This window comes from Bombina bombina, chromosome 6, assembly GCF_027579735.1.
Source record: "Bombina bombina isolate aBomBom1 chromosome 6, aBomBom1.pri, whole genome shotgun sequence".
Classification (NCBI taxonomy): Eukaryota; Metazoa; Chordata; class Amphibia; order Anura; family Bombinatoridae; genus Bombina; species Bombina bombina.
Window position 1 is genome coordinate 907271877 of NC_069504.1, and position 25660 is coordinate 907297536.

General features: G+C 40.3%; 1 protein-coding gene across 2 annotated transcripts in view; it reads left to right on the forward strand.

The window, feature by feature from the left end:
* Positions 1-25660, forward strand: part of IGDCC4 (immunoglobulin superfamily DCC subclass member 4) — a 149079-nt gene that overhangs the window by 103585 nt on the left and 19834 nt on the right. The window contains exons 12-17 of one of the 2 annotated variants that reach the window (XM_053718539.1): positions 3539-3646; positions 3851-4034; positions 4252-4379; positions 16731-16901; positions 17058-17195; positions 17885-17993. In XM_053718539.1, coding sequence (XP_053574514.1) covers positions 3539-3646; positions 3851-4034; positions 4252-4379; positions 16731-16901; positions 17058-17195; positions 17885-17993 — 838 coding nt within the window. The remainder of the gene's footprint in view (positions 1-3538; positions 3647-3850; positions 4035-4251; positions 4380-16730; positions 16902-17057; positions 17196-17884; positions 17994-25660) is intronic. The other variant, XM_053718540.1, reaches the window with a different exon arrangement.

A 25660-nucleotide genomic window follows, 5' to 3' on the forward strand; every position in this document is an offset into this window, starting at 1 on the left:
GTCACGACCGACGCCAGTCTGATGGGCTGGGGCGCGGTCTGGGGATCCCTGAAAGCTCAGGGTCTTTGGTCTCGGGAAGAATCTCTTCTACCGATAAATATTCTGGAACTGAGAGCGATATTCAATGCTCTCAAGGCTTGGCCTCAGCTAGCGAAGGCCAAGTTCATACGGTTTCAATCAGACAACATGACGACTGTTGCGTACATCAACCATCAGGGGGGAACAAGGAGTTCCCTGGCGATGGAAGAAGTGACCAAAATCATTCAATGGGCGGAGACTCGCTCCTGCCACCTGTCTGCAATCCACATCCCAGGAGTGGAAAATTGGGAAGCGGATTTTCTGAGTCGTCAGACATTGCATCCGGGGGAGTGGGAACTCCATCCGGAAATCTTTGCCCAAATCACTCAACTGTGGGGCATTCCAGACATGGATCTGATGGCCTCTCATCAGAACTTCAAGGTTCCTTGCTACGGGTCCAGATCCAGGGATCCCAAGGCGACTCTAGTAGATGCACTAGTAGCACCTTGGACCTTCAAACTAGCTTATGTATTCCCGCCGTTTCCTCTCATCCCCAGGCTGGTAGCCAGGATCCATCAGGAGAGGGCGTCGGTGATCTTGATAGCTCCTGCGTGGCCACGCAGGACTTGGTATGCAGATCTGGTGAATATGTCATCGGCTCCACCATGGAAGCTACCTTTGAGACTTACAGGCCCATTTATCAAAGGTCTTGCGGACCTGATCCGACACTGCGGATCAGGTCCGCAAGACCTCGCTAAATGCGGAGAGCAATACGCTCTCCGCATTTAACATTGCACCAGCAGCTCACAAGAGCTGCTGGTGCAACGCCGCCCCCTGCTGACTCGCGGCCAATCGGCCGCCAGCAGGGAGCTGTCAATCAACCCGATCGTATTCGATCGGGTTGATGTCTGGCGATTCCTGTCCGCCTGTTCAGAGCAGGCGGACAGGGTTATGGAGCAGCGGTCTTTTGACCGCTGCTTCATAAGTTGTGTTTCTGGCGAGTCTGAAGACTCGCCAGAAACACGGCCCTTCAAGCTCCATACGGAGCTTGATAAATGGGCCTGGAGACCTTCTTGTTCAAGGTCCGTTCGAACATCCGAATCTGGTCTCACTCCAGCTGACTGCTTGGAGATTGAACGCTTGATTTTATCAAAACGAGGGTTCTCAGATTCTGTTATTGATACTCTTGTTCAGGCCAGAAAGCCTGTAACTAGAAAAATTTACCACAAAATATGGAAAAAATATATCTGTTGGTGTGAATCTAAAGGATTCCCCTGGGACAAGGTAAAGATTCCTAAGATTCTATCCTTTCTCCAAGAAGGATTGGAGAAAGGATTATCTGCAAGTTCCTTGAAGGGACAGATTTCTGCCTTGTCTGTGTTACTTCACAAAAAGCTGGCAGCTGTGCCAGATGTTCAAGCCTTTGTTCAGGCTCTGGTTAGAATCAAGCCTGTTTACAAACCTTTGACTCCTCCTTGGAGTCTTAACTTAGTTCTTTCAGTTCTTCAGGGGGTTCCGTTTGAACCCTTACATTCCGTTGATATTAAGTTATTATCTTGGAAAGTTTTGTTTTTGGTTGCAATTTCTTCTGCTAGAAGAGTTTCAGAATTATCTGCTCTGCAGTGTTCTCCTCCTTATCTGGTGTTCCATGCAGATAAGGTGGTTTTACGTACTAAACCTGGTTTTCTTCCAAAAGTTGTTTCTAACAAAAACATTAACCAGGAGATAGTCGTGCCTTCTTTGTGTCCGAAACCAGTTTCGAAGAAGGAACGTTTGTTGCACAATTTGGATGTTGTTCGCGCTCTAAAATTCTATTTAGATGCTACAAAGGATTTTAGACAAACATCTTCCTTGTTTGTTGTTTATTCTGGTAAAATGAGAGGTCAAAAAGCAACTTCTACCTCTCTCTCTTTTTGGATTAAAAGCATCATCAGATTGGCTTACGAGACTGCCGGACGGCAGCCTCCTGAAAGAATCACAGCTCATTCCACTAGGGCTGTGGCTTCCACATGGGCCTTCAAGAACGAGGCTTCTGTTGATCAGATATGTAGGGCAGCGACTTGGTCTTCACTGCACACTTTTACCAAATTTTACAAGTTTGATACTTTTGCTTCTTCTGAGGCTGTTTTTGGGAGAAAGGTTTTGCAAGCCGTGGTGCCTTCCATTTAGGTGACCTGATTTGCTCCCTCCCTTCATCCGTGTCCTAAAGCTTTGGTATTGGTTCCCACAAGTAAGGATGACGCCGTGGACCGGACACACCTATGTTGGAGAAAACAGAATTTATGTTTACCTGATAAATTACTTTCTCCAACGGTGTGTCCGGTCCACGGCCCGCCCTGGTTTTTTAATCAGGTCTGATAATTTATTTTCTTTAACTACAGTCACCACGGTATCATATGGTTTCTCCTATGCAAATATTCCTCCTTAACGTCGGTCGAATGACTGGGGTAGGCGGAGCCTAGGAGGGATCATGTGACCAGCTTTGCTGGGCTCTTTGCCATTTCCTGTTGGGGAAGAGAATATCCCACAAGTAAGGATGACGCCGTGGACCGGACACACCGTTGGAGAAAGTAATTTATCAGGTAAACATAAATTCTGTTATTAATCCATAACATATGCAAAATTTAACATAGAACAGGTAGGAAATATATAATCAACCATGACAGGTGCATTCTGTTTTGAGATATGTAGAGAGGGATCTCTTAAAGGATTTTAGGCTTCGGGAAGGTTTTAAAGTGTGCGGGAGGTCGTTCCATAACTGTGGTGATCTGTAGGAAAAGGAGGATCGAGCTGCTTTCTTTTTGTATGGAGGCAGACTAAATAATGTGATGGTACTGGATCGGAGGATATGGGAGGTGGGAACAGCCGGGGAGAGCATTCTGCTCAGGTAGGGTGGGAGCTTCCCAGAAAGGCTCTTAAACACAAGGCTGGAAAGATGGAGGGTGCGTCTGGATTCCAGCGACATCCAGTTTCATTCTTTTTATTAAACCTCTTTTACTAGCCATACATAGATTTTTTTACTTGGGATAGGCAAATTATTTACACAGAAATAATGAACAAAAAAAAAAAAAATGTAACCAATATACCAGTGATGGGACATCTGATTAATGATATATTTAAATGTTGTTTTATAATAGACTTTAGTGTAAGGCTATGGGAATCAATATTGAAATGTAATATTCAAATGTAAACATTCTTTCATTTTAATAAAAGAATACATGTTAAGGGGAACATTCTAAAATTCAAATATCAAAAGAACTACAATTTCTAGAATAATTAAGCTGTTAAAAAGTTAATAAACAAATAATATTGTGCAGCTACTTTATCTCTCTTTCTAAAATCCAGTGAATCTTAAAAAAATGTGGTGGGGAGGGAATATAAAACTTTGATATCAGTCCTACAGGTGCATAGACAAAGGATACAAAGGAAAATAATAAGTAAAAATAATACAAAAACAAATGTGTTGACCTAAGTTAAAAATAAACTAATTGAATTGTGTATGCAATGTCTTTCCTGTCAGTCCCTGGGCAGCTGTACCAAGTCAAACTGGTGGCATTTTATAAAAATCAAGAAGGACAGACTGCATTCTGGGAGGGGAGGACCAAACCCATCCCATCTATACCACCAGGTAGGAACCAATTACAAATCTTTGCTACTGACCTTTAACTGAAGTGGGAAAATATGCCATCAAAATTTGTTAGTGATATAACATTTATCTTGGCTTTACTACTATCATCTATGTTTGTATAAGGAAGCTGTCCAGATTCTATTCATAAGCATATATATATTTCCATAATTAAGAGCATCTCATTGTTGTTTCTTCCTGTCGCAGACCTCCATTCTCAAAGAATCCTCCTACATCCTCCCAGCCATATTGAAGCAGTGTCCAACAGCTCCACATCAGTGTTGGTACAGTGGAGAAGACCAGCCTTTATCACTGGCAAAATTGTGAACTACACTGTACGTTGTGCACCATGGGCAACTAAGAATACCTCGCTGGTCACATACTACAGCAGGTATCTATGTCTTTCTCTCTCTCTCTCTCTCGCTCTATCTACAGTATCTCTATCTATCTACAGTATATCTATCTATCGTATCTCTCTCTCTCTCTCTATCTATCTATCTATCTATCTATCTATCTATTGTATCTCTCTCTCTGTTTCTGTCTGTCTATCTGTCTGTCTATCTGTTGAATATAATCTATTCTTCCTACATTTTATTAAATCTTCTCAGTGCCACTGAAGAGATCCTGGTCCGTGGCCTGAGACCATATACTAGGTATGAATTTGCAGTTCAGTCTAATGGAGTTGGAATTGATGGGCCCTTTAGTAACACTGTGGAGAAGATGACACATCCAGACAGTGAGTAAGAGATTTTCATTAGGCCATGCCTCTTTATGTTTGTGTCACTGACTTACACAATTATTCTGTGGGTGCTAAAATATAAGATCGATATGTTTTAGTCTCTTAAAATAAAGTAATAGTAGTTTAAATTTAATTGCATCATTTAATTCATTAAAAGAGGAAAAACACCCTAACAGGCCCATTTATCAAGCTCCGTATGGAGCTTGAAGGGCCGTGTTTCTGGCGAGTCTTCAGACTCGCCAGAAACACAACTTATGAAGCAGCGGTCAAAAGACCGCTGCTCCATAACCCTGTCCGCCTGCTCTGAACAGGCGGACAGGAATCGCCAGACATCAACCCGATCGAATACGATCGGGTTGATTGACAGCTCCCTGCTGGCGGCCGATTGGCCGCGAGTCAGCAGGGGGCGGCGTTGCACCAGCAGCTCTTGTGAGCTGCTGGTGCAATGTTAAATGCGGAGAGCGTATTGCTCTCCGCATTTAGCGAGGTCTTGCGGACCTGATCCGCAGTGTCGGATCAGGTCCGCAAGACCTTTGATAAATGGGCCTGTAAGTGTTCTGAAAAGAGGTGAGAGAACTAACTAGATACAAACAAAATGCACCTTGAGTGACCTCTATTAAAAAACCACATATCTGGAAAAAAACAAAACCCAAGACGTCGTGATTTACAAGGACCCCACAAATACAATAAAACTTTACTCATTCTGTGCTAGTAGGATACCTTCAAAGATAGTTACATTGCTGACTAGTGATTGGTTGATATGAACAGGAAGTTGTTTATATCTGTCCCTAATTGGCCACAGGAAATTAAGTAAAATAAACAATCGAGCGTCTTTTCAAAAGGTGTGTCCTAGGCCTGAAAAACAAAGCATACTTTTCTAACAAAATGACAGTTTTAAATGCTTATAAAACATTTTTTTTGCATGTTTATTTTTTGCAGTGAATAATTTCTGATGCATAAATAAAAAAAAAATAATATAATCTCCAGCTATAGCTATGCTCAGTATCTCAGCAGGGCAAGCAATTTGTTTTTTTACAAATACATGTTATACACTGTATAATACACAAAACCTATAGGAATCATGAATTTATTTTATTTTGTTCTTTACTAGGCTAAATGAGTTTGGACAGAGTAGGAGCATACAAATGTGTCAAAATTGGTAAAATGGGACAGTAAACACCTTGATATTTGTATATAAAGGGCTAGATTATGAGTGGAGTGCAAACGTTTGCACCCGAGTGATAAGGTTTTTATCGGTAAGGGTTTGCACACAGCAGGCTTTCCGCAGTTATTACGACTTGAAAGTAAACGCGATCAGATGAGGGCAATCGCGATTTACGCAATTACACTTTTTCTTTCATGATTCAGATACAGCATGCAATTTTTAGCAACTTTCTATATTACTCCAGTTAATAATTTTTCTTCGTTCTCTTGGTATCTTTATTTGAAAAAGCAGGAAAGTAAGCTTACGAGCCAGCCCATCTTTGGTTCAGCACCCACCTTGCTGATTGATGGCTAAATGTACCCACAAATCAGCAAGCGCTATCCAGGGTCTGAACCAAAAATGGGCCAGCTCATAAGCTTACATTCCTGCCTTTTGAAATAAAGATACCAAGACAACGAAGAAAACTTGAGAATAGGAGTAAATTAGAAAGTTGCTTAAAATTGCATAATCTATCTGAATCATAAAAGAAAAAAAATTGGGTTCAGTATCCCTTCACCCAGCCAGGCACAAGTGGACCTCCAGAGGGGAAGAAGTCTTCATCTCATCCGGCCAGAAGAGGACATCCAGACCGGCAGAAGTCTTCATCCAGGCGGCATCTTCTTTCTTCTTCCATCCGGAGCGGAGCGGGTCCATCTTGGAACCTTCATTCTTCAGTCGCCGTCGGATGGAAGAGGATGCTCCGCGTCGGATGTCTTCAAGATGGACCCGCTCCGCTCCGGATGAAAGAAGATAGAAGATGCCGCCTGGATGAAGACTTCTGCCGGTCTGGATGTCCTCTTCTGGCCGGATCGGATGAAGACTTCTGCCCCTCTGGAGGTCCACTTGTGCCCGGCTGGGTGAAGACGGCTCAAGGTAGGGTGATCTTCAAGGGGGTAGTGTTAGGTTTTTTTAAGGGGAGATTGGGTGGGTTTTAGAGTAGGGTTGGGTGTGTGGGTGGTGGGTTGTAATGTTGGGGGGGGAGTATTGTACTTTTTTTTACAGGTAAAAGAGCTGATTATCTTGGGGCAATGTCCTGCAAAAAGTCCTTTTAAGGGCTACTGGTGGTTGATTAGATTAGGGGATGTTTTTATTTTGGGGGGGCTTTTTTATTTTCATAGGGATTAGGTGTAATTTATTTAACATTTTGTAATTTTATTTTTTATTTTCTGTAATCTTATTTTTTTTTAATTTTCTGTAATTCTTACTTAAAGGGACAGTCTACTCCTGAATTTTGATTAGACTGCCCCTTTAATTTATACTTAGTTTATTTGTATTTTAGAAGTAGTGTAAATTTTTTTATATTTAATGGTAACTTTAGTATTTTGTAAATTAGCTAATTTTAGTTTATTTAGGGGGGTTAGGTTAGGGCTTAGGTTTATTGCTTTGTGGGCTATGGCGGTTTAGGGGTTAATGCTTGATTAGGTTTATTGCGTTGTGGGTTAATGGCGGATTAGGGGTTAATATTTTTAATAGGTAGTTTGCGATGTTGGGGTTGGCGGATTTAGGGGTTAATAATTTAGTTATTACTTGCGGTGTGGGTTTGATGGTGGATATAGGGGTTAATAGTTTAAATAGGCATATTGCGTTGGGGGTTGTCGGTCTAGGGGTTAATACATTTAATATTAGTAATGAGAGGGGGGGATTGCGGATATAGGGGTTTTACGTGTCAGGCTTATTTTTTATGAGGTGTGTTAGACTTTTACGGGAGATTTGTTATTTTATTTACTTTTCTTAGGCGCCGGCAGTTTCTAAAGTGCCGTAAGTCACTAGCGACTCCAGAAATTTGTCTTTACGCTCATTTCTGGACATCGCTAGTTTATCAGATTTATGGCACTTTATGAACTGCCGGCGGGGTTTATGTAATACCCCGATGTGCAAGGTGAAATTACGGACGGCGCAGGTTTCCACGCTTGTGCCGAAACCTGCGCCATATATTTGATTGCGCCCCAAAACGGTAATATTTAAAAGGTATGCAGAGCAGAGCATGTTGCAGCTTTGCAATTCTGTTTCAAAGATGCATCATTTTTAAAGCCCAAGAAGTTGCAACTGATCTTGTAGAATAACTTGTGATAAATTTAGGGGGTGAATTTCTCGCCACCAAGAAGGACTTGTGATTACCTGTTTGAGCCAAGGGGCTAAAACTACAGTAGTAGCCTTCTGCCCTTTACGAGTACCATAGTAGTGAACAAACAAGCTGGAAGATTGTCTGAATTCCTTACTAGTTTGAAGATAGAACTTCGATGGTAATGTAACTTCAGGTAAGTATAAATTACGGTTCCACAGTTAGCCTTAGTTCTCCTCTTCAAACCACAAATATTTAATATTCCTTAAAGTGAATGTAAACTTCCATGAATTAGTGCCCGGTTTTTAAAAATACTATTAAAAACAGGGGCACTTTCATTCATGAAAGTTTACTTTGCAGCGTTTTTTAAAAAAATACTTACCTTTCTCTTCTGCAAAGCCGGATGGCCGTTCCTCCGCCCGCAGCTTCTGCTGTAATTACACAGCAATGACGAAACTAGCTTCCTCCAATCAACACGTGGCCTCACAAGATGGACGATCTGGGGGGGAAGCCATGATTGGAGGAAGCCGGTTTCGTCATTGGTGACGTATGTACAGAGGACCTACGGGCGGGGGATTGCCGATCCGGTTTTGCAGAATAGAAAGGTAAGTATTTGTAAAAAATGCTGCATTGTAAACTTTCATGAATGAAAGTGCCCCTGTTTTTAATAGTATTTTTAAAAACCCGGCACTGATTCATGAAAGTTTACATTCATTTTAACTATGTTATTAAATAAAAATTACTAACTGAATATCTGAAGATACAAATTATTATTTTAGTCACTTTTTACAATCTTATTGTAAATATATTACAATATCTAAAATAGCAAATATTAAATACATTTTAAAATTAAATAAAATTCTGATTTCACCAAGCATGGAATTAAAGGGACAGTATTTGGCTTTAGTCCACAAACAACAAGCTTAGACACTGTCATAAAATTAGTATAAAATGTGCTGTTTTGCAGTTATCAGTTAAAGCCAATTAGTCACAGATATATAACATAATTTGCCTTAAGAAGGCAGCAGAGTGCTTTTCATGTTCTGAGAATTAGAAATTGCTCAATTTTCAGAGCTAAATTACATGAAAGGAGGATAACATAAATAATTAAAATATATTAGAAAGTTGTTTCATTATGTATAACTAAACATTTTGGGCCAGATTACTAGTGGAGCACTTTTTAACGCTCCCACTTGAGCGTTAATTGCACTAGAAGTAAGATTATTGCGCTCATTGAGTTGCGTTCCTATTATCAGTTGAAAGTAAACTGTTTTCGCTTTTGCGGTAACCTGACGAGCGTAAAAATCCAAACTTAGAATATTGCGTGAGCATTCAAGTATTCTCCCATAGTAGTCAATGGAGAAAAAAAAAAGTGAAAATAAAACACCCACTCTCATGCAAACACAATGGCATATTCTCATTTGCACTTACAAAACATGAAAATATGAATATTTCACATTCCAATGTTCTGCACATAACAGAATAATGTTCTATTTATTCATAAATACATAAATACATATTTTTACATATCTCTGATAAAATAACATTTACTGTACTGTACCTGTACTGTGCAAATAATAAAATAATATTTACTGTACCTGTACTTTGCAAAAATACGGTATAAAACAAAAACAATAACTGTACAGTATGCGAACATTACATTAAAGTATTACAGCTGTACAGTACTGTATAAAATAAAAACAATAATTGTACAGTATTTGAAGATGAAATACAAAAACATATGTACTGTACATTACTATAGTACAGTACCTGTACATTACTGTAGTACAGTACCTGTATACCTGTACTTTACTGTAGTACAGTACCTGTATACCTGTACATTACTGTAGTACAGTACCTGTATACCTGTACATTACTGTAGTACAGTACTTGTATACCTGTACATTACTGTAGTACAGTACCTGTATACCTGTACTTTACTGTAGTACAGTACCTGTATACCTGTACTTTACTGTAGTACAATACCTGTATACCTGTACATTACTGTAGTACAGTACCTGTATACCTGTACTTTACTGTAGTACAGTACCTGTATACCTGTACTTTACTGTAGTACAGTACCTGTATACCTGTACATTACTGTAGTACAGTACCTGTATACCTGTACATTACTGTAGTACAGTACCTGTATACCTGTACTTTACTGTAGTACATTACCTGTATACCTGTACTTTACTGTAGTACAGTACCTGTATACCTGTACATTACTGTAGTACAGTACCTGTATACCTGTACATTACTGTAGTACAGTACCTGTATACCTGTACATTACTGTAGTACAGTACATGTATACCTGTACTTTACTGTAGTACAGTACCTGTATACCTGTACTTTACTGTAGTACAGTACCTGTATACCTGTACATTACTGTAGTACAGTACCTGTATACCTGTACTTTACTGTAGTACAGTACCTATATACCTGTACATTACTGTAGTACAGTACCTGTATACCTGTACATTACTGTAGTACAGTACCTGTATACCTGTACTTTACTGTAGTACAGTACCTGTATACCTGTACTTTACAGTAGTACATTACCTGTATACCTGTACATTACTGTAGTACAGTACCTGTATACCTGTACTTTACTGTAGTACAGTACCTGTATACCTGTACTTTACTGTAGTACAGTACATGTATACCTGTACATTACTATAGTACAGTACCTGTATACCTGTACATTTCTGTAGTACAGTACCTGTATACCTGTACATTACTGTAGTACAGTACCTGTATACCTGTACTTTACTGTAGTACAGTACCTGTATACCTGTACTTTACTGTACAGGTGTACAGGAGTACAGGAACTTTAACACTTAATTTACTTTAAACTTTTAAGAAAAAAAAGTAACAACTTTTTTCTTTTACTTCTTTTTTTACCTTTTACAGGTACAGTATGTACAGTATGTCCTGTATAAAAAGGTGAAATGTACTGTACAGTAATCATCACTCTTGATTCATACTTGACTGCAAGTCATCAGAGCTATCATCTTGGTGGGTTGAGGCTGGAGGGGTTTCAGATGCCGTGTTATTTTCAAAAAACATCCTTAGCTTTGTTTGCATCGTTTGTTTCCTTTTCTCCTCATAGATTTCACGATAGCCACGCACAGCATTCTGAATTTGATGGTCAACCTTGTTAAATCTTTCAACATTCTGGTCCATGTTTTCAAAACAGGAGACAGCTTTATTTAGCACTTTAAAGCCTTCAGCCAACCCCTTTGCAGTGAATTTCTTCTCTGGCTCTTCTTCTTTGTCTTCTTCCTCCCTTCTTTTTTTCCTCTGCAACTCTCTCTGTTTCCAGTTCTATTAGATCTTCATTTGAAAGTTCTTTTGACTCATTATCTAACAGCTCTTCTACATCTTTCACTTCACATTCCAATTCAAGATTGTTTGCAAGTTTCACAATGTTTTCTCTAATTTCACTTCTTCCCAATTCCGTTCATGCACTTTTCTGTTACCTCCCACGCTGCTGCAACATTTTTTATGCACTAAAGAATGTTATAACTTTTCCAAAAATCACGCAATGTTGTGTCATCATCAGCATCTGTAGCAGCTATGGCTTGGGAGAATGTAGATCTGAGGTAGTATGCTTTAAACGTGACAATTGCCTCATGGTCCATCGGTTGAATGAGTGGTGTTGTGTTGGGTGGCATATAAACCACTTTTACATCAGGATGAAGGTCACCCAGGTGTGGTGGATAGCCAGGTGCATTGTCTAAAATCACAAACTTAGGGAATGAAACAGTTAACAAACCAATCTGTGAACAATGCCTGATTCATCCAGGATTTAGCATTTGACCGGTAATACACAGGCAGCGTGTGCTTATTAATGTTTTTAAATGCACGCAGGTTTTCTGAGGGATAGATAAGAAATGGCTTAAAGGGACACTGAACCCAAATATATTTCTTTCGTGATTCACATTAAGCATGAAATTTTAAGCAACTTTCTAATTTACTCCTATTATCAAATTTTCTTTATTCTCTTGGTATCTTTATTTGAAATGGAAGAATGTAAGTATAGATGCCGCCCCATTTTTGGTGAACAACTTGGGTTGTCCTTGCTGATTGGTGGATAAATTCATCCACCAATAAAATGTGCTGTCCAGAGTTCTGAACCCAAAAAAAACCTTAGATGCCTTCTTTTTCAAATAAAGATAGCAAGAGAATGAAGAAAAATTGATAATAGGAGTAAATTAGAAAGCTGCTTAAAATTGCTGCTCTATCTGAATCACGGAATAAAAAAAATTGGGTTCAGTGTCCCTTTAAGCTTAAAACCAACAGCGTTACCTCCAAGTAACAAGTTTACCCAGGGCGCGATCACATATATGTCGCAGGTTTCGGCGCAAGAGTAGGAACCTGCGCCGGCCGTAATTTCACCTCGCACATCGGGGTGTTACATATACTGCGCCGTTAGATGCTAAACTGGCGTAAGTAGGACAAACTGGCGATCTTCTGAAATGTGCGCAAATACACATTTCAGTCGTCGTAAGTAACTTACGCCAGTATTTTGTCCACGGAAAGTGTCAATAAAGAGTAGTTTTATGCAAATTAGGCTAACACTCGTAAAAATGAACCGCGATTTCAAATATAAATGCGACACGTAATTAGCTTTTCAAAATTCATATATAAACCCATGTGTTTTAAGGCTGCAGGTGAGAGGTTGTGCTGTTTGTGATTGGTTTGAAACACTTGCAGGGGCAGGAATAATAAATGCTTAGAAGAGGTTTAACTGTTTGAGATTTGCGGCTGATATGTATGTGATTGTGCATGCGTTTGTTAGACCTTCAGGGAGTTACGTTGCTTTTTTAGTAAGTGCAAGGGTTACTGCGCCTGCAATTTGTGGCGAGATAAGAATGGAGTAGATTCTCTGAATTCTGAGCGCGTAAGTCCTTACACTGTATATTGGATACCAAATTGCGCGGCTGTTCTATGTTAGTCTATGGGTAAAAAAAAATACGTCTGAAGAGTGAAATATACGCACGTAACTTGTATGCTACGCAGTATATGTAATATCAAAATCGCGTAAAATCTGGCGGCGGAGGATTTTGCGGGCGACGCTGCATATGTAATGGAGGCCCCGATCCTTGAATGCTTTAAATCCCGGCATGTTTTTTGCTTCTTGGTGAATGTATGTGCACTCGGGCATCCGTTTCCAGAACAGACCCATTTCATCGACGTTAAATATTTGTTCAGGTAAATACCCTTCCTCTTGGATTAATTCATTCAAAGTGTCAATGAACTTTGCAGCGGCTTCTGAATCTGCACTTGCTGCTTCTCCTGAAACTCGCACGTTATGCAGACTGAATCTTTTTCTAAAATGTTTAAACCATCCAGTGCTTGCCTGAAAATTCTCTTTGTAATCCTCACCAGCTTTCTCCTTTAAAGTCTCAAACAGATTTTTAGCCTTCATCTCAATTGTTAGAAGGCTGGGGTGTACGTTTTTATCCTTCATCTTAATTGTTAGAAGGCTGGGGTGTACGTTTTTAGCCTTCATCTCAATTGTTAGAAGGTGTGGGTGTACGTTTTTATCCTTCATCTCAATTGTTCGAAGGCTTGGGTGTACGTTTTTAGCCTTTATCTCAATTGTTAGAAGGCTTGGGTGTACATTTTTAGCCTTTATCTCAATTGTTAGAAGGCTTGGGTGTACGTTTTTAGCCTTTATCTCAATTGTTAGAAGGCTTGGGTGTACGTTTTTAGCTTTCATCTCAATTGTTTGAAGGCTTGGGTGTACGTTTTTAGCTTTCATCTCAATTGTTTGAAGGCTTGGGTGTACGTTTTTAGCCTTCATCTCAATTGTTAGAAGGCTTGGGTGTACGTTTTTAGCTTTCATCTCAATTGTTCGAAGGCTTGGGTGTACGATTTTAGCCTTCATCTCAATTGTTAGAAGGCTTGGGTGTACGTTTTTAGCCTTCATCTCAATTGTTAGAAGGCTTGGGTGTACGTTTTTAGCCTTCATCTCAATTGTTAGAAGGCTTGGGTGTACGTTTTTAGCCTTCATCTCAATTGTTAGAAGGCTTGGGTGTACGTTTTTAGCCTTTGAGGCCCATTTATCAAGGTCTGTATGGAGCTTGAAGGGCCGTGTTTCTGGCGAGTCTGAAGAAGCAGCAGTTATAAAGCAGCGGTCTAAAGAATCGCTGCAATTCAAGTCGATCAGGTTGATTGACACCTCCCTGCTGGTGGCCGATTGGCCGCGAGTCAGCAGGGGGCAGCGTTGCACCAGTAGCTCTTGTGAGCTGCTGGTGCAATGCTGAATACGGAGAGCGTATTGCTGTCTGCATTCAGCGAGGTCTTGCGGACCTGATCCGCACTGTCGATCAGGTCCGCAAGACCTTTCATAAATCAGCCTCTCTATCTCAATTGTTAGAAGGCTTGGGTGTACGTTTTTGTATTTGATCTTCTATCCACAACATTAATAATTTCTCCATTTCATGAATGGGTCCTTGTCGTCGTTTTGATATTATTGTTGATTTCATTGGTATGGAATCTTTTTCAACTTCACATATGCATTCCTTGTCATTAATAATCGTGGAAACTGTAGAATATGACAGTTTCATATCACGCGTGATCGCATTCACTTTTTTACCTTCGTCATACTGCATTATGATTTTCATTTTTAGCTCCAAATCAAAAGCTTTCCTCTGCTTCTTTGTAGCTCTGCCGCTACACATTACAGGTCTTTTGGACTGTGACATGGTGTGACAAAGGCTGCTGCACCAGTCACTCTCGTACGGCCACACACAAGAACCGCCTTCAGCACAAGCACGGCCTTCAGTACGATACATGGTCTTAAGTACGGATGGCCGTAAGTCGCATAGGTTGTAAGTCGATGAGTATCTGTACAGCAAATAACATGTATTTGTAATAAACCAAATTGCGTGCCCTGCTGAGATACTAAGTATAGCTATAGCTGGAGATTATAATATATTTTTCATTTATGCATCAGAAATTATTCACTGCATTGTAAAAGATAAACATGCAAAATAAATGTTAAAAGGGAATTAAAACTGTAATTTTGTTAGAAAAGTATGCTGTTCATATGAACCAATCAATAGTGAGCAATAAAGGGACACTGAACCCAAATTTTTTATTTTGTGATTCAGATAGAGCATGCAATTTTAAGCATCTTTCTAATTTACTCCTATTATCAAATTTTCTTAATTCTCTTGGTATCTTTATTTGAAAAAGCAAGAATGTAAGTTTAGATGCCTGACCATTTTTGGTGAACAACCTGGGTTGTTCTTGCTGATTGGTGGATAAATTCACCCACCAATAAACAAGGGCTGTCCAGGGTTCTTAACCAAAACAATAGCTTAGATGCCTTCTTTTTCAAATAAAGATAACAAGAGAACGAAGAAAATTTGATAAAAGGAGTACATTACAAAGTTGCTTAAAATTGCATGCTCTATCTGAATCACGAAAGAAAAAATTTGGGTTCAGTGTCCCTTAAGGAAAGCCAATATTTTGCATTCCCTAAAATGCACTCAAGCCTCTCAGGGGAAGTGGAAACACAGACATTTTCCAAGTTATATTACAGGAAAAACAGGCAAAAATAGTGCGCAGGTAGTGGAGTTCTACCTGCAGTTCTGTGCAAAACTAATAATAATTATGGTTTACTTCTGGTCTTAAAAAGTACTAAATTTTACAGCTGTGTTCAATAATACAAGCGCAATGAGCATGCTAATACTGCTCCCTGTGCTATCTGTTAAAAGTATTGTGATTTTCTTTGGTTATTCAGACAGAGCATACAATTTTGAACAATTTTCCAATGTACTTATATTGCAAAATTGCTTCATTCTCTTGGTATCTTTTGTTAAAGGAGCAGTAATGCACCACTGGGAGCTCGCTGAAAGCCAATAACAAGGTGTTTATATGTGCAGCCAGCAATAAGCATGCTCCTGAGCCTACCTAGGTATTATTTTCAACAAAGGAAAGAAAGAGAACAAAACAAATTGCAACATAGAAATTAAAGAGACAGTCAACACCAGAATTTTTGTTGTTTTAAAAGATAGATAATCCCTTAATTACCCATTCCCCAGTTTTGCATACACAACACAGTTATAATAATACACGTTTTATCTCTCTGAATACCTTGTATCTAAACATCTGCAGACTGCCCCCTTATTTCAGTTCTTTTGACAGACTTGCATTTTAGCCAATCAGTGCTCATTCCTCGGTAAATTCACGTGCATGAGCTCAATGCTATCTATATGAAACCCATGAACTAACGCCCTCTAGTGGTGAAAAACTGTCAAATGCAGAGGCGGCCTTCAAGGTCTAAGAAATTAGCATATGACCCTCCTAGGTTTAGCGTTTCAACTAAGAATACCAAGAGAACAAACCAAAATTAGTGATAAAAGTAAATTGGAAAGTTGTTTAAAGTTACATGCCCTATTTAAATCATGAAAGTTTTTTTGGGACTTGACTGTCCCTTTAATTAGAAAGTTATTAAAAATTGCATGATCTATCTGAATCATGAAAGAAAAATGTTTTGGTTTGGCTTTAGTTAAAATGTGTAACCATCCACTAGCAGTACCAGAAAGTGTGTTATTCTTTAAGCAAGGTGCTCTATCAATTGCTCTCCACTTGTAATCTTTTTATTGGGAATGACATTTTGAATTCATTGTCCCTTTATTATGTTTTTAGCATTATATGGTAATGTGTGTGTCTGTCCTTCACATCTAGAGCCCTGTATAGCGAGAAACAGAATGTCTACCTTTCTAAAATTCTCTAAGCGTCTTCTCAGTACAAACGAGACTTCATAGGTAATCTCACCAGACCAGAGAGTAGAGAATCATTATCTAGAATGAACTCTTGCTAATCTGGTCAAGACTTAGTGGACCTAGCCCATTGGAGTGGTATCATATTGTAAAACTGATCATGACTGTGTTTTCTGTGTGTAGAGGGAGGAACTGCACAACCAAAATCCTTTTCCTATCTCTGATTTTTTTATATAGCAACTTGTATAACTGACAGTGATACCTTTGTTGCAGCCTTGCCCTGTACCACCATAAAGTTACAGATAACTCACTGACTACTAACTTTTGCCTTCCTCCCCAAGGACCCGCCTCCCCTCCTGCTGATTTGGTGCTACATCCAGTTTCCCAGACTTCTGTTCAGGTGCACTGGCGCCCCCCTGTGGAATCTAATGGTATCATTGTGCAGTACCTAATAATGTACAGCACTAACATCAGCTACCCAGATGAGATGTGGACTCTTCTTACCAGAGAAGGTATGATATATTAATCAAAGTGTTATATGTTAAAAACAATCCTGCTGTGAAAAAAAATCACAGGACATACATTATGTTTATTACACGGTTATATTATTATGATGGTGAGTGATAGACCTGCCAATGCAGTAACATGTGCAGCATCTTCTTTTGTAGGTAATGTTTTTAGTATAGAGGTACACGGACTACAAAGTGGGACCAAATATTTTTTCAAGATGGGAGCAAAGACAGTGTCAGGCTGGGGACCATATAGCGCTGTAAAAGAAGTTGAGACATTGCCACCAAGACTTCCAGGTATTATCTCTATGGGCAAAATAATATTCAATTTTTAAACCTAACTTGAATGTATTTTTGTTTTGTTACTACCAGTAGTTAAAGGGACAGTGAAGTCAAAATTTACCTTGTAGGGTTTGATTAGAGAACCGTCAAATTTGGTTCTTTTCATTGGTATCCTTAGTTGAAGAGTAAACATAGGTCTTTAGCACTTAATGGCAGCAGTATCTGCAACAATGCTTGTAAGTGTTATACATTGTTGCAAGTATTGCTGCCAAAGAGTACTAAAGACAACCTGCATGCCCATGAGCCTACCTAGGTTTATTCTTCAACTAAGGATACAGAGAGAATGAAGCAAATTTGATAAAAGAAGTACATTGGAATTTGTTTTTAAATTGCAAAATCTGAATCATAAAAGTTACATTTTAAATGGTCTGTCCCTTTAAATTTACAGTTGGAATGTAATATAGGCTCATGTTTCTTCTCATTTCATGTCCATCTCCATTTATATTGTTGCCTGTACTTGCACATTCTTAACCTAATAATAAACCCTACCTTTTACATCAGAGGTTTTCTTCCATATTCCACAAAATACCAGTAAAGCCTAATAGAAGGATGAAGGAAGGGAGATATAATCACTAACAAATTAGTAAGCAATTTATAGTACTTTTCTCAGGCTGCTCAGGTTTATTAACTTAATTTGTCCCCAGCAGATGTCCTGGATATGAATTCTGTGACCGGCATCATTGTGGGTGTCTGCTTGTGTCTTCTGTGCCTTCTTCTCTGTATGTGCGCCAGCTTCCAGCAAGGCAAGCAAAGGTCAGTGACAGATGCTCCAGCAGGGGTTTAGTCTGAACTAATCTTTATCATAGGCAGCCGGAGAACAGTTTTCAAGGAGGCCGCAAACATGTAAGCTGTTCGTGATTTAAAGGGACACTAAACCCAAATATTTTCTTTCATGATTCAGGAAGAGAATACAGTTTTAAATAGCATTCCAATTTACTTCTATTATCTTATTTGCTTCATTCTTTAGATATGCTTTTTTGAAGAAATAGCAATACACATGGGTGAGCCAATCACACAAGGCATCTATGTTCATCTACCAATCAGCAGCTACTGAGCATATCTAGATATGCTTTTCAGCAAAGAATATCAAGAAAATGAAGCAAGTTAGATAATAGAAGTAAATTAGAAAGTTGTTTACAATTACATGCTCTTTCTAAATCATGAAAGAAAAAAATTGGGTTTCATGACCCTTTAATAATAATATTAACACAGACAAACAGTATGTTTAAAGGGACACTGAACCCACATTTTTTTTTCTTTCATGATTTGGATAGAGCATGCGATTTTAAGCAACTTTCTAATTTACTCCTATTATCAATTTTTCTTCGTTCTCTTGGTATCTTTCTTTGAAAAAGCAGGAATTTAAGCTTACGAGCTGGCCCATTTTTAGTTCAGAACCCTGGGTAGCACTTGTTGATTGAGGGCTACATTTAGCCACCAATCAGAAAGTGCTACCCAGGCGCTGAACCAATGATGGGCCAGCTTGTTCCTACTTTATCAAATTAAGATACCAAGAGAACAAAGAAAAATTGATAAATTAGAAGTAAATTAAAAGGGTGCTTAAAATTGCTGCTCTATCTGAATTATAAAAAATGTGGGTTCCGTATCCGTTTAAGAAAGTATGGGAGTTACTGGGAAGGAGTGTGAGGGGCCCTACGCTACAGAAAATAAAGTATGGAAGGGAAAGGGAGGAAAGGGTTGCTACACTACAGAAACATAGGGAATTAGTTTGGGGGGCCCTACTTTGGTGATTGCAGGGAGGGGGGGGACCACTACGCTACAGAAAAAAAAAAAAAAAAAAAAAATACATTTTAATTTATTCCTAAACTGGGTGCAGTAAGACAGCTGTCAGTATCTAAGATGGCGGACACCAGAAGGAGGGCGGGAGCTGTTTGGGAAGGATCAGGGAGGTAGAATGGTAAGGGGGGATCCTACATTGCAGAAAAGAAATATTACAAATACATTTTTTTCAAAAATATAAAAGCTTTAAAACGTATTACTGGCACAATCGTGGGGAAAGAGTATGGGTGGTGGTGGGGAAAGGGATCAGGGAGGTGGAAGGTGTCAGGTGGGAGGGTAATCCTTACACTAGTATACTATAACCCTTGCCAGCTAACTAATTAACCCCTTCACTGCCGTGAATTTAAGAAGTATGGTGCACAGCTCCAATTATTGGCATTCTAATTTCCGAAAAGTATTGGCAAAGCCATGCATGTCTTCAATCTTTGAATAAAGGGGACCCCAGAGAAGCTTTTACATCGATTTTTGTTATAACTGCACACATGGTATATAAATAATTTCAGTGAGAAAACCCAAAGTTTGTGAAAAAGTTAACAATTTTTTTTTTATATGATCCCATATGGCAGCAAAACAGTGGCATGAAATATAACAAAATGGGCCTAGCTCAATGCCTTGGGTTGTCTACTAAAAAATATGTATATAATTTTGATAGATAAATATATATTTACAGTTTAAGCACCCACTTTATATTTTTAGTTTAATGCAGCTATCTAGCAAGATCAGTAATTGTCATTTTTACATCAACTCATATACCATCAGATATGATTGTATATTATATCATATACAAAGAGTTTTGTATTCCATATTTGAATAATGTAAGCTGTTGATAATGTGATGTCACAGCTGTGTGTTTTGGTTTATATTTGGTAGAGAGGGAGGTGCAGTTTCTCTTAGAGGGTCACATCACTCCTCATTTGAAAAAGGAGCCTCTTCTTTTTTAAATAATTGATCTAATGCTCAGTTTTAATTTTAGCTGGGAAAGAGACTCAGGCCTCTATTTATCAAGCCGTCAACTTACTTGCATTCAACGGCACCAATACGCTCGCCTAAGATTGCCTAACATCGCTGCCGCAGACCTGAATACGCTCTCCAAAGTTACCAAAAAAGCTGTTAAAAAGCCGCGCACAAAGTACGGGGCGGACTGTTGTTAACTAGCAGTCATCGATCTCGCTGCTCTTCGGCTTTTTCACAGCTTTATTGGTATACTTTCACTAAACAACGCCACTATACTATACTGTTTTACCCCTAAACCGCCGCTCCCGGAGCCCACCACAACTCGAATAAAGTTATTAACCCCTAAATCGCCGCTCCTGGACCCCGCCGCAATGAAATAAACTTCTTAACCCCTAAACCGCCACTCCCGGAGCCCACCGCCACCTACATTGTTTTTTACCCCTAATCTGCCGCCCCCTACACCGTCGCCACCTACATTACATTTATTAACCCCTAATCTGCCGCCCCCAACGTCGCACCCACTATTCTAAATGTATTAACCCCTAAACCTAACCCTAACACCCCCTAACCTAAATATTATTTAAATAAATCTAAATAAAAATTAATATTATTAAATAAATTATTGCTATTTAAAACTAAATACTTACCTGTAAAATAAACCCTAAGATAGCTACAATATAACTAATAGTTAATACAAAAGTACATGTAAAATAAAACCTAACCTAAGTTACAATAACACCTAACACTACACTACAATTAAATAAATTAACTAAATTAACAACAATTAAATAAATTAAATTAAATTAGCTAAAGTACAAAAAAACAAACACTAAATTACAGAAAATAAAAAACAAATTACAGATATTTAAATGATTAATTATTAATTTAATATAGTTAATGTAATTTTATTATAATAGTTAGGGTAGGTTAATTAATAGTTTAATATAGTTTAATGTAATTTTATTATAATAGGTTAGATTAATTAGTAATTTAATATAGTTTAATGTAATTTTATTATAACAGTTAGGGTAGGTTAATTAATAGTTTAATATAGTTTAATGTAATTTTATTATAACAGTTAGGGTAGGTTAATTAATAGTTTAATATAGTTTAATGTAATTTTAAAGGTAAGTTTAAATTTATTATAAGATAGGAATGAGTTAATATTTAATATAAAGTTAACGGGTTGTTAGGTTTAGGGATTAATAGGTTAATTTAGTTTATGGCGATGTGGGGGGCTGGCGGTTTAGGGGTTAATACATTTATTCAGTTGCGGTGGGCTCCGGGAGCGGCAGGATATGAGTTAATAACTTTATGTAGGTGGCGGCGGTATAGGGGCTGGCAGATTAGGGGTTAATAAGTATAATGTAGGTGGCGGCGGGCTCCGGGAGCGGCGGTTTAGGGGTTAATAAATTTATTTAGTTGCGGCGGGGTCCGGGAGCGGCGGGATAGGGGTTAATAAGTTTATTTAGTTGTGGCGGGGTCCGGGAGCGGCGGGATAGGGGTTAATAACATTATGTAGGTGGCGGCATTGTAGGGGGCGGCAGATTAGGGGTGTTTACACTCGGGGTACATGTTAGGGTGTTAGGTGTAAACATAACTTTTATTCTCCCATAGGAATCAATGGGATATCGGGCAGCAGCAAACATAAGCTTTCGCTGCTTTCAGACTCCCATTGATTCCTATGGCATCCGCCGCCTCCAGAGTGGCGGATTGAAAACCAGGTACGCTGGGCCAGAATAGCTGCGAGCGTACCTGGTAGTTATTTGATAACTAGCAAAAGTAGTCAGAAAGTGCCGAATTTGCATTCAGAACATCTGTAGTGATGTAAGCATCGATCTGTGTCGGACTTAGACCGGCGGATCGTATGTTACGTCACAAAATTCTACTTTTGCCGGTCTGTAGCCTTTGATAAATAAGGCGAATCAAGCTCTCCACAATTACGCTGCGGAATTCCAGCGTATTTGCGGTTGACGGTTTGATAAATAGAGGCCTCAGTGTCAGCCCCCTCATACTTATGTGCAATAGATTAATAAATTGCAGTTGTTACATTTTCCGTGTGCTATTTTTAGGGTCAAATAAACTCTTTTGAAAATAAGAGATTATGTTCTTTTAAGTAAGTGGTCTCCTGGGTGTATAGATTTATGTTTGAATGAGACAGAGGCATTTTATTTGTAAGTCCCTTTCTTGCCCTTGATCTTTTGTTGTATAACTGAGCATTTCCTGTAATATCAGTGTTTAGTTTGGCTAAATGACTCCTGTAGGATACTTAGAGACATTCGGATGCAAACATTACATAATCTAATTCATTAGATACTTTAGAGCATGTCATTTTTGCATTTAAACCAGCATGCCCCATACTTACAATGGGATGTGCTTGTTAGTGTGTTAGGCAGTTTACATTGTCACTACTATCTTATTATTGCACACTAGTCCTAAAGCCCGTTCAGACGGGCCATTTTTTTGCAGTACAGCGGTCCCACTCCTTGCGCTCTCTCCTTCCCCCTCTCTTTTGCACTCTCTCTCTCCCTCCCCCCTCTCTTTTGCTCTCTCTCTCCACTCTCTTTTGAACTCTCTCTCCCACCTCTCTTTTGAGCTCTCTCTCTCCCCTTCTCTTTTGCACTCTCTCTCTCCCCCCTCTCTTTTGCACTCTCTCTCACCCCCTCTCTTTTGCACTCTCCCCCCTCTATTTTATGCTCTCTCCCCCGTCTCTCTCCCCTCTCTTTTGCGCTCTCTCTCCCCCCTCTCTTTTGCGCTCTCTCTCTCTCCCCCTCTCTTTTGTGCTCTCTCTCTCCCCTCTCTTTTGTGCTCTCCCCCCTCTCTTTTGTGCTCTCTCCACCTCTCTTTTGCACTCTCTCTCCCTCTCTCTTTTGCACCTCTCCCCCCTCTCTTTTGCGCTCTCTCCCCCCTCTCTTTTGCGCTCTCTCCCCCCTCTCTTTTGCGCTCTCTCTCCCCACTCTCTTTTGCACTCTCCCCCTCTCTTTTGTGCACTCTCCCCCTCTCTTTTGCTGTCTCTCTCCCTCTCTTTATCCCCCCTCTTCTGCTCTCTCTCCCCCTCTCTTTTGAGCTCTCTCTCTCCCCCTCTCTTTTGCGCTCTCCCTCCTCCCTTTTGCGCTCTCACTCTCTCTCCCCCTCTCTTTTGTGCTCTCTCTCTCCCCCTCTCTTTTGCGCTCTCTCTCTCCCCCTCTCTTTTGAGCTCTCTCTCTCCCCCTCTCTTTTGAGCTCTCTCTCCCCCCTCTCTTTTGCGCTCTCTCTCCCCCTCTCTTTTGCGCTCTCTCTCTCCCCCTCTCTTTTGCGCTCTCTCCCCCCTCTCTTTTGTGCTCTCTCTCCCCTCTCTTTTGCGCTCTCTCTCCCCTCTCTTTTGCGCTCTCTCCCTCTCTCTTTTGTGCTCTCTTGCGTTCTCCACCCCTCTCTTTTGCGCTCTCTCACCCCTCTGTTTTGCACTCTCTCTCCCCCTCTCTTTTGCGCTCTCCCCCCTCTCTTTTGCGCTCTCTTTCTCTCCCCCCTCTTTTGCGCTCTCTCCCCCCTCTCTTTTGCGCTCTCTCTCCCCACTCTCTTTTGCGCTCTCTCTCCCCACTCTCTTCTGCGCTCTCCCCCTCTCTTTTGTGCACTCTCCCCCCTCTCTTTTGCCTTCTCTCTCCCTCTCTTTATCCCCTCTTCTGCTCTCTCTCCCCCTCTCATTTGAGCTCTCTCTCCCCTCTCTTTTGTGCTCTCCTCCCTCTCTTTTGCACTCTCTCTCCCCCCTCTCTTTTGCGCTCTCTCTCCCCCTCTCTTTTGCGCTCTCTCTCTCCCCCTCTCTTTTGTGCTCTCTTGCACTCTCCCCCTCTCTTTTGTGCTCTCTCCCCCCTCTGTTTTGCGCTCTCTCCCCCTCTCTTTTGCGCTCGCTTTCTCTCCCCCCCCTCTTTTGCGCTCTATCTCTCTCCCCTCTGTTTTGCGCTCTCTCTCCCCACTCTCTTTTGCGCTCTCTTTCCCCCCTCTCTTTTGCGTTCTCCCCCCTCTCTTTTGTGCACTCTCCCCCTCTCTTTTGCTGTATCTCTCCCTCTTTTTATCCCCCCTCTTCTGCTCTCTCTCCCCCTGTATTTTGAGCTCTCTCCCCCCTCTCTTTTGCGCTCTCCCCCCTATCTTTTGCGCTCTCTCTCTCCCCCTCTCTTTTGCGCTCTCTCTCTCCCCCTCTCTTTTGCACTCTCTCTCTCCCCCTTTCTTTTGCGCTCTCTCTCTCCCCCTTTCTTTTGTGCTCTCTCTCCCCCCTCTCTTTTGCGCTCTCTCCCCTCTTTTTTGCACTCTCTCTCTCCCCCCTCTTTTGCGCTCTCTCTCCCCCCTCTGTTTTGCACTCTCTCCCACTTTCTTTTGCGCTCTCTCTCTCCCCCCTCTCTTTTGCTCTCTCTTCCCCCCCTCTCTCTCTCTTTCCCCCTTCTCTCTCCCTCTCCCCCATCTCTCTCTCTCCCTTTTTATCTCTCTCCCCTTTTGCGAGCGACTGCGCCCGGCCATGCTCCCTTTATGCCCGGCCACGCCCCCTTTCATTGATCTTCACACCCAGCCACGCCCTCTTCACGTCCGTCCAGGCCCCCGATCATGCCCGGTCACGCCCACCACTGCCGCAGATCAGTTAGGGATCGCAAAGGCCAGGTGTGTTTGTCCTCGTGCTGTCTCTACTGCGCATGACAGCTTCGGACAAACACACTTGGCCTTTTATATAATAGGATGAAATGCTCTTGATAATCAACTGTTAATAGCACCTTTTAAAAACTGGTGTAAATGATTACTGCAAGCTGTAACAGTCCCCATAAGCACTGCAAGACTCCATAACCTGCAGTGCTGCTATTTTCCCCCTGCTGGTCCCTCAACCACCATTAACTCCTAAACTGCCAGACCCCCAACCAGGGTTGGCTCCAGAACGAATGAAATGGGGGCACACATTTACAAAGCATGTGTGAGAGTCAAAATAAGAACAGACCTACATATTTTGCAGGAAAGTGTAGCTTCTGGCTGGCTTATCCCTCACTATTAACATTTGGAGAATATGTGCTAAATCTCTAGGTAAAAGAATAAAGTTTAGTGTAGTGCACTAAAACAGAACCATTAAACTTGAGACCCACAGTGCAATAGCTGCTTAAAAACAATTCACCTCTTAATCACCATGATCCAAAACCGTTAAACTCATTCTCAAATCTCAATCATATCCCCTAAACAGCCATGCACTCCAAACCCCCCAATGCAATTAACCCCTTTGTTTACAATAGCAGTGAGGATATTAGGTTTTCAGGTACTGGTAATTTTGTAGATTAGATTTAGCTATATTTGTTTCACAATAGCTAACGGATATCAGGCTACTTAATACAACCTATGTACTGTGATCCTATAAGAATGTGATTGTATCATATAAATATAAGTCTGTAAATGGCTACCGCTTCTATCGATGCCTCAAAAGTGCACTGTGATCATAGGCCCGGCTAAGATCACAGTGCACTTTTGAGGCGTTGATAGAAGCCGGTAGCCATTTATAGACTTATATTTATATGATACAATTATATTCTTATCATGTTCTACTATTTAAGAAAATGAGTAACACGATAGTTAGGTAAAATTAATAGGGTTAAAGACAAGACCAAAAAGTCTCTAATTAACTTCCAATTCCAAATAATAGGTTAAGAAATGGTGCTCCTTCC